Source organism: Oncorhynchus mykiss, chromosome 16, assembly GCF_013265735.2.
Source record: "Oncorhynchus mykiss isolate Arlee chromosome 16, USDA_OmykA_1.1, whole genome shotgun sequence".
Classification (NCBI taxonomy): domain Eukaryota; kingdom Metazoa; phylum Chordata; class Actinopteri; order Salmoniformes; family Salmonidae; genus Oncorhynchus; species Oncorhynchus mykiss.
Window position 1 is genome coordinate 43,534,203 of NC_048580.1, and position 17,528 is coordinate 43,551,730.

The following is a 17,528-nucleotide window of genomic DNA, read 5'->3' on the forward strand; positions in this document are numbered from 1 at the left end:
AAATTCACTTCAATCAGTGTCGAAGAAGGGGAGGAGACTGGTTAAAGAAGGATTTTGAAACCTAGAGACAATTGAGACATGGAATGCGTATGTGTGCCATTCAGATGGTGAATGGGCAAGACAAAATATTTAAGTGCCTTTGAACAGGGTATGGTAGTAGGTGCCAGGCGAACTGGTTTGAGTGTGTCAGGACCTGTAACACCGCTGGGTTTTTTTCACTCTCAACAGTTTCCCGTGTGTATCAAGAATGGTCCACCACTCAAAGGACATCCAGCCAACTTGACACAACTGTAGAAAGCATTGGAGTCAACATGGCCCCCCCATCCCTGTGGAACGCTTTAGGCACATTGTAGAGTCCATCCTCCTGGCGAATTGAGGTGGTTCTGGGGGCAAGACGGGAGGCAACTCAATATCTGGAAGATCTTTACACTCAGTGTAAATGGCAAGCTTGTTTCAGCACTAACGTGTATTTAGTAAAGACAGAAATAACATAATATTTGACCATAGTTTAATTTTGATCTCATTACAATATATCATACTGTATTAGTTATTAAAAAGTAAATCAGTATAAGACATAATGGTACTCCAATCTGTGCTAGTCTTGAAACTTTATATAACCTGTAAATAAATCCCTAGGGTGAGAAAAGATATGAATATCCATTTGTGGTTACATTTGAACATAAACTCCATGTACGTCCAAATTCAATTCTTAACCATGTGTATTAATTAAATATTATAATAATTTACAGAAAAGTTCATCAACTACATGGCGGGGAAAAAAAACGTATAGATATACACAACACAAATCTTATATGTGAGTATTTTCTAATTGAATAGATAACATGATCAGTCTCTTTTGCTGAAACAACTGGCATTTTATAAAACAATATTTAACATCTTTTCTGCTTGACCAAGCATAACCTGGAAACACTGTATATTAAATACATCGGTATAAAACCGAATGGCCAACACACTCGCATTTCATTTAAACGCTCTAACCAAATTGGTTAGTTTGGATTTGAATCCCACAAAATAGTTCTAGACAGAAACTAATCTCTGTTAACCCAGAAGTAAAATGTTGTGTAAATTTGGTCAGCTGCGTGATTAACTTTTGTGTTCATACGTGTTAGAAATTGAGAGTTACAGCAAAAATGAAGTCTCCACCCTCACAAAAGGAAACTCTCAGCCAAAGCCCCCCCCCCCCCCCCCCCCCCCCCCTTCTGATCCATGTGGGCACACGCACGAAGCACTCGAGGCGAAACAGTTTAAGCACCGCCTTCGCCCAATCCTGATAAGTCCAAATAACCAGTGACGAAACCCCCAAAACCGGAACTAATGTTGCTCTCATGCATCTCGTACAATGCATCTGAGCATCTTTGCATCATCCAGTGTATATACACACTCACAGGTCTATGTACTGTACATACTTACTGCCATACAAATTAATAGATTGACATAAAAAACCTTTCAAATAAAAACATTTCATTGAGTGATTTGAAGTCTTGTCTATTAGGATTTGTCTGTTGGAATGTACTTAATGTCTTTCTTGGCCCAAGGGAGTGCTTGCTTTCATGGTGTCTGTGGAGAGACACAGTCCCTAAAGCTTTCAAAACGGTACTTTCTCCTCCATGGATGGTGATAGGCCAGTAGCGTCTGTTAGTAGTCCAATTAGATACAGATGCCTTGCGTGGCCAGGGCCCTGGTGTCCAATGGGAAGAGGTAAGGTATACCCCCAGCTCCAAGGCCAGGACGTAAGGCTATACACCCAGCAACATTCCCATGAAGTCAGAGCCATTCTGTATTATGATGGATGCCCCAGCTCCATTGTCCACAAATATTGAGGTGTACTGTCCAACCTGAGGAGACACAATAACATTTTAAATACAAGAATATGATTACTATTTGTTTTGTTATAGTGATAATACAACTCATTATACAGTCATGGCCAAAAGGTTTGAGAATTACACAAATATTAATTTTCACAAAGTCTGCTGCCTCAGTTTGTATTATAGCAATTTGCATATACTCCAGAATGTTATGAAGAGTGATCAGATGAATTGCAATTAATTGCAAAGTCCCTCTTTGCCATGCAAATTAACTGAATCACAACAAAAACATTTCCACTGCATTTCAGCCCTGCCACAAAAGGACCAGCTGACATCATGTCAGTGATTCTCTTGTTAACACAGGTGTGAGTGTTGACGAGGACAAGGCTGGAGATCACTCTGTCATGCTGATTGAGTTTGAATAACAGACTGGAAGCTTCAAAAGGAGGGTGGTGCTTGGAATCATTGTTCTTCCTCTGTCAACCATGGTTGCCTGCAAGGAAACACGTGTCGTCATCATTGTTTTGCACAAAAAAGGGCTTCACAGGCAAGGATATTGCTGCCAGTAAGATTGCACTTAAATCAACCATTTATCGGATCATCAGAACCTCAAGGAGAGCGGTTCAATTGTTGTGAAGAAGGCTTCAGGGAGCCCAAGAAAGTCCAGCAAGTGCCAGGACCATCTCCTAAAGTTGATTCAGCTGCGGGATCGGGGCACCTTCAGTACAAAGCTTGCTCAGGAATGCCAGCAGGCAGGTGTGAGCGTATCTGCACGCACAGTGAGGCAAAGACTTTTGGAGGATGGCCTGGTGTCAAGAAGGGCAGCAAAGAAGCCACTTCTCTCCAGGAAAAACATCAAGGACAGACTGATATTCTGCAAAAGGTACAGGGATTGGACTGCTGGGGACTAGGGTAAAGTCATTTTCTCTGATGAATCCTCTTTCTGGTTGTTTGGGGCATCCAGAAAAAAGCTTGTCCGGAGAAGAAAAGGTGAGCGCTACCATCAGTCCTGTTTCATGCCAACAGTAAAGCATCCTGAGACCATTCATGTGTGGGGTTGCTTCTCAGCCAAGGGAGTGGGCTCACTCACAATTTTGCCTAAGAACACAGCCATGAATAAAGAATGGTACCAACACATCCTCTGATAGCAACTTCTCCCAACCATCCAGGAACAGTTTGGTGACGAGCTCGGGGAACAAAACATCGATATTTTGGGTCCATGGCCAGGAAACTCCCCAGACCTTAATCCCATTGAAAACTTGTGGTCAATCCTCAAGAGACGGGTGGATAAACAAAAACCCACAAATTCTGACAAACTCCAAGCATTGATTATGCAATAATGGACTACCATCAGTCCAGAAGTTAATTGACAGCATGCCAGGACGGAGTGCAGAGGTCTTGAAAAAGAAGGTTCAACACTGCAAATATTGACTCTTGGCATCAACTTCATGTAATTGTCAATAAAAGCTTTTGACACTTATGAAATGCTTGTAAATATACTTCAGTATTCCATAGTAACATCTGACAAAAATATCTAAAGACACTGAAGCAGTAAACTTTGCGGAAATTAATATTTGTGTTATTCTCAAAACTTTTGGCCATGACTGTACAATAGTCATTATACAGTGCCTTGCGAAAGTATTCAGCCCCCTTGAACTTTGCGACCTTTTGCCACATTTCAGGCTTCAAACATAAAGATATAAAACTGTATTTTTGTGAAGAATCAACAACAAGTGGGACACAATCATGAAGTGGAACGACATTTATTGGATATTTCAAACTTTTTTAACAAATCAAAAACTGAAAAATTGGGAGTGCAAAATTATTCAGCCCCTTTACTTTCAGTGCAGCAAACTCTCTCCAGAAGTTCAGTGAGGATCTCTGAATGATCCAATGTTGACCTAAATGACTAATGATGATAAATACAATCCACCTGTGTGTAATCAAGTCTCCGTATGAATGCACCTGCACTGTGATAGTCTCAGCGGTCCGTCAAAAGCGCAGAGAGCATCATGAAGAACAAGGAACACACCAGGCAGGTCCGAGATACTGTTGTGAAGAAGTTTAAAGCCGGATTTGGATACAAAAAGATTTCCCAAGCTTTAAACATCCCAAGGAGCACTGTGCAAGAGATAATATTGAAATGGAAGGAGTATCAGACCACTGCAAATCTACCAAGACCTGGCCGTCCCTCTAAACTTTCAGCTCATACAAGGAGAAGACTGATCAGAGATGCAGCCAAGAGGCCCATGATCACTCTGGATGAACTGCAGAGATCTACAGCTGAGGTGGGAGACTGTGTCCATAGGACACAATCAGTCGTATATTGCACAAATCTGGCCTTTATGGAAGAGTGGCAAGAAGAAAGCCATTTCTTAAAGATATCCATAAAAAGTGTTGTTTAAAGTTTGCCACAAGCCACCTGGGAGACACACCAAACATGTGGAAGAAGGTGCTCTGGTCAGATGAAACCAAAATTGAACTTTTTGGCAACAATGCAAAACGTTATGTTTGGCGTAAAAGCAACACAGCTGAACACACCATCCCCACTGTCAAACATGGTGGTGGCAGCATCATGGTTTGGGCCTGCTTTTCTTCAGCAGGGACAGGGAAGATGGTTAAAATTGATGGGAAGATGGATGGAGCCAAATACAGGACCATTCTGGAAGAAAACCTGATGGAGTCTGCAAAAGACCTGAGACTGGGACGGAGATTTGTCTTCCAACAAGACAATGATCCAAAACATAAAGCAAAATCTACAATGGAATGGTTCAAAAATAAACACATCCAGGTGTTAGAATGGCCAAGTCAAAGTCCAGACCTGAATCCAATCGAGAATCTGTGGAAAGAACTGAAAACTGCTGTTCACAAATGCTCTCCATCCAACATCACTGAGATCGAGCTGTTTTGCAAGGAGGAATGGGAAAAAATGTCAGTCTCTCGATGTGCAAAACTGATAGAGACATACCCCAAGCGACTTACAGCTGTAATCGCAGCAAAAGGTGGCGCTACAAAGTATTAACTTAAGGGGGCTGAATAATTTTGCACGCCCAATTTTTCAGTTTTTGATTTGTTAAAAAAGTTTTGAAATATCCAATAAATGTCGTTCCACTTCATGATTGTGTCCCACTTGTTGTTGATTCTTCACAAAAAAGTACAGTTTTATATCTCTATGTTTGAAGCCTGAAATGTGGCAAAAGGTCGCAAAGTGCAAGGGGGCCGAATACTTTGTAAAGGCACTGTACTTCTCAACCCTTCTTAAAGGCTTTATATTCAGCTCAACCCTACTGGAGAATCTAAATGGTGAGCGTGGTTTGATAAATATAAGCCTACCTGTAGCTCTAGTAACCCTTGCACATTCACTGTGAAGATCTTGCTGTTACTTTCCAATCCAACAATCATCTCTAATGACCTGCAATGACGAAGAAAACAAAAAATGATTGACAATTAATCATCATCTTTTTTTCCTGAACTTTATATTTGTTCTAAATAACTTTTCTTAATCCATACACACCTAACAGGTTCTGAAACGAAATCATCTAATTGCATGATACTTCATGCAAAATGTGTTTTTGTGCACATTAAATAAACGTGCCGTTGCTTCATTTTGAGTCTTGAATCATCATAATCATTACAGTGAGTCTTTAATGAAGTCTGCAGTGCAGAGAGTAATATGTAATAGAGTAGGCGTGGAGTCTAGTCGTTACAACTCTTGCTGAGACCACTGGCTCCTGTTTCGTGGAAAACGCAACATTTTTATGGTGAATCAATCATGTTTGTCTTCACTTTAACTGCCATCGCAATGAGCCTCATTTCACATTCTCTGCATTTTCATGTGTGGGAGAGCGAGACAGGCTGGAGGCATAGGGGTGGAAAGGCAAAAAAAGAATGAGCCCACTTTTTCGGATAACAATATTATTTATACATTTCTTTCATAATACCAGGTTGTGAAGCAAGGTTGTTGGCCTGTATATATGGAGGAAATCTTGGGTACTGTTCGTTTCAACATTTCAGATTTTGCTTACTTTATATAAACAAAAAAGGCCAAAGTATGTGAACAACAGTTCTCATATCACCGAAAATGGGTGTGTAATATTCTGGTATTTACAAATGAGTGTGTAAAATTCATCCTTCACACATCCCAAAAAGGGCATTTCTCTATTCAGGGTCATATTCAATAGACAACCAATTTTTTAAAAATAGGACTGAAACAGGGAGGGACTACCTGAACCTTTCCAATATGAAATGTTCCTTTTCTTCATTGCAAAATGTTTTGCTATGATGAAAACGACCCTGGCCTGTGGTGTTGGAAGCAGCAGCAGGGTTTCTCAGGTGTCAAAGGTAAGTCTAGAATGATTTTGGAGGCGAAAGGGACCAGGGGAAGAAGTGAGAGGACATTTCATTTATTAAAGCTGTGCTTCACTTTTACACAGGAAATGCCTAACTTGTTCCACACAAATCATAACAAACAACTTGTTTAACAACTCATAAAACTGGCATTAAACTCTGATTATCACGCATGGATTCAATGACTGCTGTCAATATAGAGCCTCAAGAACACGACAAGAAAGGCTGCCCTGGCAGACAATAGAATGGATTAGCTAACTCTTTTGGGGGTAAAGCAAAAATAGTTTTGGTATTGTTTTGTTTTTACTACACTCCAAGTATGTTGCAAAAGCCAGAACAAATCAGAACCATATGGTCATATGTTGAAAACGTTTGGAGTGGGATGACTAGATATTGAAGGCATTTTCAATCAGGATCTCAGCGATCACTGCCTCATTGCCTGTATCCGGTATGGGTCCGCGGTCAAACGCCCACCCCTCATCACTGTCAAACGCTCCCTAAAACACTTCTGTGAGCAGGCCTTTCTAATCGACCTGGCCCGGTTATCCTGGAAGGATATTGACCTCATCCCGTCAGTCGAGAATGCCTGGTCGTTCTTTAAAAGTAATTTCCTCACCATCTTAAATAAGCATGCCCCTTTCAAAAACTCCCTGGCCAACAGCCCCCCCCCCCACCCCCACCCCACAGCTACTTGCCCGAGCCTCCCCAGCTTTCCTTCACCCAAATCCAGATAGCAGATGTTCTGAAAGAGCTGCAAAACCTGGACCCGTACAAATCAGCTGGGCTAGACAATCTGGACCCTCTCTTTCTAAAACTATCCGCCGCCATTGTTGCAACCCCTATTACCAGTCTGTTCAAACTCTCTTTCATATCGTCCGAGATCCCTAAAGATTGGAAAGCTGCCGTGGTCATCACCCTCTTCAAAGGGGGTGACACCCTAGACCTAAACTGTTACAGACCTATATCCATCCCGCACTGCTTCTCTAAAATCTTCGAAAGCCAAGTTAATAAACAGATCACTGACCATTTTGAATCCCACCGTACCTTCTCCGCTGTGCAATCGGTTTTCTGAGCTGGTCACGGGTGCACCTCAGCCACGCGCTCAAGGTACTAAACGATATCATAACTGCCATCGACAAAAGACAGTACTGTGCAGCCGTCTTCATCGACCTGGCCAAGGCTTTCGACTCTGTCAATCACCATATTCTTATCGGCAGACTCAATAGCCTTGGTTTCTCAAATGTCTGCCTCGCCTGGTTCACCAACTACTTTGCAGACAGAGTTCAGTGTGTCAAATCGGAGGGCCTGTTGTCTGGACCTCTGGCAGTCTCTATGGGGGTACCGCAGGGTTCAATTCTCGGGCCAACTCTTTTCTCTGTATATATCAATGATGTCGCTTTTGCTGCGGGTGATTCCCTGATCCACTCTACACAGACGACACCATCTGACCCAACAAGCTTCAATGCCATACAACACTCCTTCCGTGGCCTCCAACGGCTCTTAAACGCTAGTAAAACCAAATGCATCATTTTCAACCGTTCGCTGCCCGCACCCTCCCACCCAACTAGCATCACTACCCTGGACAGTTCTGACCTAGAATATGTGGACAACTACAAATACCTGGGTGTCTGGCTAGACTGTAAACTCTCCTTCCAGACTCATATTAAACATCTCCAATCAAAAATCTAATCTAGAATCAGCTTTCTATTTCGCAATGAAGTCTCCTTCACTCACGCCGCCAAACTTACCCTAGTAAAACTGACTAACCTACCGGTCCTCGACTTTGGCGATGTCATCTACAAAATAGCTTCCAATACTCTACTCAGCAAACTGGATGCAGTCTATCACAGTGGCATCTGTTTTGTTACCAAATCACCTTATACCACCCACCACTGCGACCTGTATGCTCTAGTCGGCTGGCCCACGCTACATATTCGTCGCCAGACCCACTGGCTCCAGGTCATCTATAAGTCTATGCTAGGTAAAGCTCCGCCTTATCTCAGCTCACTGGTCACGATAACAACACCCACCCGTAGCACACGCTCCAGTAGGTATATCTCACTGGTCATCCCCAAAGCCAACACCCCATTTGGCTGCCTTTTCTTCCAGTTCTCTGCTGCCAGTGACTGGAACTAATTGCAAAAATCGCTGAATCTGGAGACTTATATTTCCCTCTCTAACTTTAAACATCAGCTATTTGAGCAGCTAACCGATCGCTGCAGCTGTACATAGTCCATCTGTATATAGCCCACCCAATCTACCTACCTCATCCCCATATTGTTTTTATTTACTTTTCTGCTCTTTTGCACACCAGTATTTCTACTTGCACATCATCATCTGCTCATTTATCACTCCAGTGTTAGTCTGCTAAATTGTAATTACTTCCCTACTATGGCCTATTTATTGCCTACCTCCTCACCCCATTTGCACACACTGTATATAGACTTTATTTTCTATTGTGTTATTGACTGTACGCTTGTTTATTCCATGTGTTGCTGTGTTGTTGTTTGTGTCGCACTGCTTTGCTTTATCTTGGCCAGGTCGCAGTTGTAAATGAGAACTTGTTCTCAACTAGCTTACCTGGTTAAATAAAGGTGAAATAAATACAATTTAAAAAACTTTATCATACTGATTTGTTGATAGATGATCAATAGACTGAGACGGTAACACTTCACTGTAGGTGTCCTTATGAATGCATTCATAAAGCCTTCACAACAGCTATATAGCACATACCATTTGTCAAAAGCTTCCATAAGTAGTTCTAAATAGTTATGAGTAACGGCATAAGCTGTAATTAAACTATTTTTAATGGGTGTTAGAGATGACTGTTCATCCTGTTGTCATATACTCTGTCAACTGTTAATAACAATTGCTTTTACACCATCTGCATGACAACTTATGTCATATGTTATTGCATGCTACATAGGAGTCTAAATACCATGTGTTATAACAAGGTGTTATGTCATTTACCAACCTCTGTGTACCATTATTACATTTCACGGAATGATCGATGTCATAACATGTCATCTGCCCTTAATATAATGTGCAAAGACACCATAAGTAAAGTGACTTTAATTTGAAGTGTTTAACAATGATACAATACACGTGTCTGAGCTGTAAAAAATGGACCACGTCCTGGTATAAAAAAATATGAAACGCAACATGCAACAATTTCAAAGATTTTACTGAGTTGTAGTTCATATAAGGAAATCAGTCAATTCAAATAAATGTGTTATGCCCTAATCTATGGATTTCACATGACTGGGAATACATCTGTTGGTCACAGGTATATTAGGAAAAAAGATAGAGGCGTGGATCAGAAAACCAGTCAGTATTTAGTGTGACCACCATTTTCCTCATGCAGCGCAACACACCTTCACATAGAGTTGATCAAGCTGTTGATTGTGGCCTGTGGAACCTTTTCTCACTCCTCTTCAATGGCTGTGCGAAGTTGCTGGATATTGGCGAGAACTGGAAAACGCTGTCGTATACGTAAATCCAGAGCATCCCAAACATGCTCAATGGGTGATACCTCTGGTGAGTATGCAGGTCATGGAAGAACTGGGACATTTTAAATGTCCAGGAATTGTGTACAGATCCTTGTGACATGGGGCTGTGCATTATCATGCTGAAACATGATAATGATGGCGGCGGATGAATGGCACGACAATGCACCTCAGGATCTTGTCACGGTATCTCTGTGCATTAAAATTGCCATCGATAAAATACAATTGTGTTCGTCGTCTGTAGTTTATGCCTGCCAATAGCATTACCCCACCGCCACCGTGGGGCACTCTATTTACAAGGTTGACATCAGCAAACCGCTCACCCACACAACGCCATACATGTGGTCTGCGGTTGTGAGGCCGGTTGGACGTCCAGCCAAAGTCAAGGGTTATGAATACTTTCTGAAGGCACTGTATATTATGAAAAAAATGGCTTGTTAGTCAGGTAACTAAGTAATAAGTAGTTGACGTTGCAATTGCGTTATTTTTACAACCAACGGATGGCAGTGGGGAACCGTCAAGGCAATCTCTACATTCAGAGAAGGCCCAATTATAAAATAATTATTGTATTTTTTAAATATAAATGTCGTTTTCATTTCAATTGAATCTTTTGAATAATATTTCAATGGTATTCTGAATATATTCTTCTTTTCAATTACATTTTGATATAATCTCTTCCGTTTTTGTTGGAAAGGGTTAAAACTGAGGAGAAAAAAATATCTAATCAGGATTTTTCATTGATGGTTTCTGTTGAGATACATCTAGCTAGATAGCTCACCAGGCGCTAAGCCCTCAGAAGCTCGATAGAAGACGTCTGCCATTCAACTGAGCAGAATTTTGTAGTGACAATGGAATCAACCAATCACATTTTGACTTGTAATGGGTGGGAACAGTTTTTTGTATTGCAGCTCACTTGCTGTTGTTAGCTATCTCTGAAAAGAATGCATTATGTATGTGAAATGTTGTTTCATTTAAACTTTAGCTCACTGGTTACTTTATGTTCTGAACTGTTGTCACTTTTGGTAATAGTGTTATATTGATGGCGTTAGGTGGGTTACCATAAGTTAATGTAAGCACTGTGGTTGTTGTTACTGGTAATGTTAGTGTGGGTTCTGTCTCTGTGATTTTCTTGATTATTTAATTTGGTACAAAGAAATTTCCCCCACTGAAAGGCAAGGTTCAATAGCCACGGTTCGAGGCTGATGGACGGCTTTAGCTATCTAGCTAACGTTAGCTATCTGCTAGCACTAGCCAGCTAACTTCACTAGCTACAGGTGCAATAAAAATTTAAAAAACATACTCTTTGTCACGTTACACATTTACATCCTATTTTACTTGCACAATTACCTTTTCATCTTAACAAATCTTTTTTAACTCAACCTAACTGGGTCATTATTATTCAGATGGTTTACAAATCACAAATCCTGTTGTGCCCCAGCAACCTTGATTTTGTTGTAAAATTCTATTTGATTCCATTTCGTTTAAAAATGTTTGTGGGTTGTTGTTTTTTTGCAAGTTGATGGCATTATAATGTGTCCTTTTTTACATCTGGACATGGTCTAATTGGTTCAACTCGGAGCTGTTCATTGTCTCGTTGTCAACATAAAGAATATCTTAAGTACATATGTGCTCCCATTTGCCCATGTTTGTTAGAGATCCTTTGAATTGTAAAGTTTTATGATAGTTTCAACTCATCCTGTGGTATAAGCACACTCATAACTGTTTTATAACACTTCAAATTAATGTCATATGACATGGTCATGACATCAATCATTCCAGGAAATGTAATAATGTGACACAAGAGGTTGGTAAATGACATAACACCCTGCTCTAACACATGGTATGTAGACTCTTGTGTAGCATGTAACAACATAATGCATAAGGTGTCATTTGGACTGTTTAATAGCAGTTGTTATTAACAGTTGACATTAGAGCATATGACAACAGGGTGAACAGTTATCATTAACACCCATCAAAACAAGTTGAATTACATCTTATGCCGTTACACATAACTATTTAAAGCTACTTACGACAGCTTATGAAAAATGTTACATTGTGCTATATAGCTGTGATAAAGCCTTTATGAATTGATTCCAAAGGACACCTACAGTGAAGTGTTACTGACTGAGACTGATGGCACTCACGTATATCGATGACACAGGGATTCGATGCAGACCAGCACTCGCACATTGTCCCTGGCTCTCAGCTGACTCTTACTCCTCTTCACCTCATTGTGGTCTTCAGGGAGAAAACAGAGTTCATCTGAGGTCAGACATTATCCAGCTCAGAAACACCTCTCTGAATAAAAGGCCACAGAGTCCTCTGAAAATACATAATATTTTAGCAAAATATCTGTATAAATGGGGCCTCATTCATTGTCTCGATATTGAATTCCAACTTCCAAATCAATATATTTCCCAAGATGATTCCCTGTTAATTAGATTTCCTTATTGTAGAGAAGCATTCCCTACCGATATGAACATTAGCAGAGAACTGGTAGATCCCTGTGACGGGAGCCGTGAATCGTCCTGTGGACTGGTCCATTCCTGTCCCTCTGAGGAAGGCACCTTTAGCAAGAGGCTGGAAGGAAAAATACAATGTGACATGCGGAATGGAGTTATACAATGAGTGACAGATAGAAAATACCAAGTTTTACATCTCGAATTTGGGCTCAATTACTTTCTATACGTCTGCCAAAGTGAACACCGGAGAAATCAAATCCGAACTTTTCCAACTGACATTTCATAAACTTGGTATATGTCTACTCTTAAAGGACCAATCAGCAGTTGAAACAATAACAAAGCGTATCCCTGCCACTGTTTTGGTAAAATGCTGAGGGATGGGGCTGGAGAAATGTAACCACTCTCAAATTCATAGACAGAGCTATGGATACAAGGACTGACCATCCATGGTATCAAAGTTATAGTTTTAACCATGTTTTGAGGCTATACAGTGTTTGTTTACATTTACTTTGTTAACAAACATTGGAGTAAAACAAGCTTATATTTTGGGTTCTGATGGGGCACGACCGTTAAACTGAGCTCATGAGAACTGTATAAGATACATTCTTCAAGAATCAATGGGTATATATATCATTCATTTATAAATCCAAAAATGGATGTGGCAACTGCTGATTGCCTCTTTAACCTCCCGCCTCAGAATGTCCCTGGGCATAGTTCTTCCACTACAGCATGCTAATTTAAACAGTGTATAAATTTGTCCTCTCCACACCATATTCCAAGTCACAGACAGAGTGCCTTTTGTATGCCGACCCAGAAAGTGATGTGGAGCATTGCATTTTTGACCAAGGAGCCAGTCTGAGCTCCAGCCTGGTACTGCTTTGTCAGACTGTAGGGATGTGGTGATCCTTAAGGATTCCTGGCATCATTCTTATACATCATTGCTGGTTCAATCCTCAAACCCAATATTCAAACACGGCTAACAGAAAGAAAATAGAAAAATAGAAACCTGATTGTGAATATTAATATGGGCTTGATGTTGTGTGCTGAATGATTAAGAGTAAGACAAGAGGATCCAAAAGATGTTCAAGGGGGGGGGTGACCAAATACTTCACAAACGTCTACATCCTTTACAAACTTGTCGATTGTTCCTCCAAAACGTACCGTCTGAAAGTTCTGTAACTCCATCAGTGTCTTCTTGTCAATAACCACAGGTCCTTTGAGTTTACAGTGGAAGGCTTCCTCTATCCGCCTGTAAGAGGTCATTCCTTCCAGGGCGATGTGGGCCGTGGGTATCTGACTAGGACTGGTACTGGTCTGCCTGTCCACTGCAGCAGTTCTCCTCTCTGTAGCTTCTGATTAAAACACAGAAGGAATATGAGATCATCTCAACTAGAAAGATGACAATAATATGGACTTGACTTTAATCTTTAGGAAAAACGTTCTCTGGCACTACAGTACACCAATAGAGTAGTGAGCTTGCTGACCCAATATCTACCGTGGATGGTCAGGTACTAATGAAATACGCCCCCCTTCACTGAGACAATGATCCATCAGTAGTAACAATGCCATCACCAATGTCTTGAAATCAATGAGTCCTCTTATTCACAGTGAAGGCCAAGATCAGACTTTATCACATGTTGTGTCTTTATATGCCATTTTAGGACTTTATATGATGTCACCTTTTATCATCTTTTTGAACTCCTGGAGGAGGACTTCCTGGGTGACCTCTGCCCCGGGGGATCCAGGTGGTCCCTGGGGGCCTGGGGGGCCAGGAGGACCTGGTGGCCCGGGCTGACAGAGACCAGGAAATAATAACACATTACATAATAATATAGGATGATATGAATAAGAAGATAATCTGCTGTACAGCAGTGGAGGCTGCTGAGGGGAGGAAGGATCATAATAATGGCTGGAAGGGAGTCAATGGAATGGTATCAAACATGTGGTTTCCATGTGATTGATACCATTCCATTGACTCCATTCCAGCCATTATTATGAGCCGGCATCCACTCAGCAGCCTCCACTGCTGTGAACACGATTTGAAACAGAAACTTGTTTCAATATTCAAACAACCAATATTCTACTTATGTATCGTACTCGATGCTTCGTGACCAATGTAATGAACGAACCAGTGCTTGATCAGCTAGCTTCTTTGAACCACTACTGAAGCCATTGTGATATTTACCAGTGGCCTTTTGCGTTTGCGGCACTTCCCAGGGAAGTTGCCTACAGGTCGTTTCACAAAGTCCATCCATGATCCCAGGGGATCCACTCTCTGGTTGTCAGGATTCTATAGGATACACGAGACAGAGAAACCCATGAGACATTTTTCATTCAACATCAAACCACTTCAGAGGTCTGATTTTGCAACGAAGACAGACCTACTATGAATCAATGATGCCACAAGGAGAGGCAGGTGTACCTACATAAACCTGGCTGATTGATGGTGAGCATTTAAACAAGTGCCCAGTGAAATAAAGTGTGATTTAAGGGTTTTGCCAGAATGTACTTACAATCACGCTAGTCCCAGACTGTTCTTATTCCTCAATCAAAACGTCTCTTTAAGGAGAACAGTGCTAATTGTAAGATTCATCAGATATTTCAGTCTGGAATAATTTCGCCCACCGGCACACAATGCAAAGTATTGTAACTATGTAACTGAATCCAATGAGTCATAATTTCTGCTTATCCTCCATTGGAAAATCTTGCCTTAAGATACTATTAAATGGTGCCAGACATCAAGGCAGGTCACACTGTTAAGTGAACTCTCTTTCTTTATTTCTCTCTCTCTCTCCATGTCTCCTTGCCGATCTACTGCCATTCCAGAGAGAGGGAAGAAGGCTTTTTGTGTCGTATCTTTCACTTTGCCAATTAACATTTCCATGAGCATACCGTGCATTCAGGACTCCCTGAAAAATGACTCTATCCATAGGATATTTTAGTGACCAATTAGCCTACGACAAGATTTCTAAACATCCAACAACACTTTCACCTATACCTAGCTACAAACATACCAGCAATGATTTATTTATTTTTTGGCACACAATTGAAAATCTAAGCTATAACAGGAAGGAAATGACCAAAACAACCCTGATGAACACAATAATAGATATGGAGGCATACTATAAAAGTCAACAGAGGCTGCTGAAGAAGTGCATGGACGTACATGATTTCTAAGCGGAAACTCCCTCGTGCTCGTGGTGATGATTGCAGACCTGTGATTGACATGCAGGGATTCTGGGTGTGTGGTGATGCTATCCTTTTGTTGAAGAACAACACCCTCGCATATCTCATTTATCAAAAATGAAAGGCCTCTGCCACCAAATAATTCTAACCCTAACCCACCCTGGCTGACGTTATTTCATTTGGGTGAAAAGCGATGCTGTGTGAATTCCAATACCCACAAAATGCCTTGAATCCTCCCCAAGCAAAGGCCTTCTTCCTCCTCCCCAAACATCAAGTGACTGTGGTGGAGATAAAAGAGGAGATTAAGACAAGCCATGGAGGTGAGCTGTCTGAAATTGTATTTATTTAGGTTTGGCAGGAGGACACGGATCACTTATCTGCAAAACTAACATGCCCCCTTTTTCTTGACAGAAAGAGAGACTCACCTCTTGTTCTGTTCAAAAGCAACAAAGTAGCCCCTTGTTTGTCTTGTCTTCAATATACTGGAATAAAAAAAAGGTTTTATATTTTGGGTTTGTTTTTCTCTCTGTCTTCTCTCGTCTCTCTTTTCTTGTGACGGCAGACAAAATAAACAAGTTAAGTAACCCAGTGCCTTGTGCTTGTTAGACGTCTGTGGGTTTTTGTTGTGTTTTCGAAGCCTGGAGACAGATAAATGGCAGACAGATTTATTTTGTCAAGCCAAAGATACTGTTACTGCATAATCCACCACATCTTTTCCATAACACTGCAACACTGCCCGGGCCATTTAATTGGTTATACTGAACCTTTTTTTCTCCTTTCTACAGCTCATGCTGCATAGGAATTATCTCTAATTATACCTCTCACTTTCATACCGACCTTAAAAGCTCATAGGAAAAATTATTTGCGTTTGAGACGCCGAAAGAATCTGAAAGAGCTGCCTGCAACTCTATTCCTGAACCCCACGTTTGATTTAAACACCGACAATAATCGCTGAGGACCCTCTCTGACAACTCTGTTTGATTTAAGTGATGCACACTGAACATTGACAGCGGGTGAAACGCAAAACAAGGAACTTAACGCTACGCCTGGCGGTTCATCCTGCAAGTCTCAAAATAACTGCACCTCTCCTCTCACATTGATGTCATACATAGATCATCGTACTGTATGTCAGATGTTTTTAGACCACCTCAAGTCAGCCCACACATGCAACTTATAATTATATATGCTGCCGTAGCTATTCCCCGCATAATAATAGCACTGCCAGGACAGGAGGCCTCTCTTTCTGCTTGTTATCGTCTTGTATTGTTAGCACACGCATGTGTAATTAAACGTGGAAAACCGTGCCCTAAAGGATTTTCGATATTTTAGGAAGTTGGCCTGTAACCAAGGTAATTATAACTGTTATTCAAACTGCAAAATGGAGCAAATCACTTTTTTTTTGACACTTTTATACCGTGTGTAGTAACACAACATATCATGAGAATTGCTATTTGGTGTCAGGAGTGCATCCATCAGACATTAAATCATGAGGATTTTTAGATCTGTTCAAGTCTTTTGTCTTTCTAGTATGGACACACATTCCTTACTTTCATTGATCGCGCTGTACGTCTCTCAGCATAATATTTTTGCTACCATGACATCCAATAGTGATAGATGGTGGCGCTTCCCACAGCTGGCAAGAAATGATGATTCAATGCACCTCAGTCAAACTATCTTCAATATTCCCCAGATGAAGGACCGAGTCCATACACAGAGAAATTAAAATCCCACCGCATGACGAAATAGAAAAACTGTCAGTTACTGTATGTTCAATGCAGTTCCTATTGAGTTGTGGCGCAAATGAAACAATGTTCTCACTCACATACCTTTATATCAGCGCGTACAGCACATGAACAAAGTGAACAGGATAGATACAGGTATCAATCTGAACTTCCCTTTGATCCCGGCTGTTGTATAAGTGCCATCCAATGGCCGTGTCTTTCAACAGCTGTGAGAGCACACCACCCCAGTGGTGATTTGGAAAATGTGTCAGACATTCTTAAGGTGTTAAACTAAAAAGGTATTCCTAAGAACATCAAACACTGTTTGTCTGGCTCATCGGTGGGGGCTTTATTCATACTGAAGGGATGGTGTATATTGCAACATGCCCCGATCCTTATAGTGCAATGAACTTTACTTACAAATATGTAACCACTATATATGATGAACATCCCAGTTTGTATGCATGATGTACAATATCG

The 17,528-nt window shown here is 41.0% G+C and overlaps 1 protein-coding gene across 3 annotated transcripts in view; it reads right to left on the reverse strand.

Moving 5' to 3' along the window:
* Positions 1–491: 491 nt before the first annotated feature.
* Positions 492–17,528, reverse strand: part of LOC110492069 (adipolin) — a 29,749-nt gene continuing 12,712 nt past the window's right edge. For 2 of the 3 annotated variants that reach the window (XM_036946974.1, XM_021566061.2), the window contains exons 2-8: positions 14,327–14,431; positions 13,821–13,932; positions 13,303–13,493; positions 12,151–12,259; positions 11,824–11,917; positions 5,160–5,238; positions 492–1,856 (exon numbers count right to left, since the gene is read on the reverse strand). In XM_036946974.1, coding sequence (XP_036802869.1) covers positions 1,758–1,856; positions 5,160–5,238; positions 11,824–11,917; positions 12,151–12,259; positions 13,303–13,493; positions 13,821–13,932; positions 14,327–14,431 — 789 coding nt within the window. In that variant the 3' untranslated portion in view covers positions 492–1,757. The remainder of the gene's footprint in view (positions 1,857–5,159; positions 5,239–11,823; positions 11,918–12,150; positions 12,260–13,302; positions 13,494–13,820; positions 13,933–14,326; positions 14,432–17,528) is intronic. The other variant, XM_036946973.1, reaches the window with a different exon arrangement.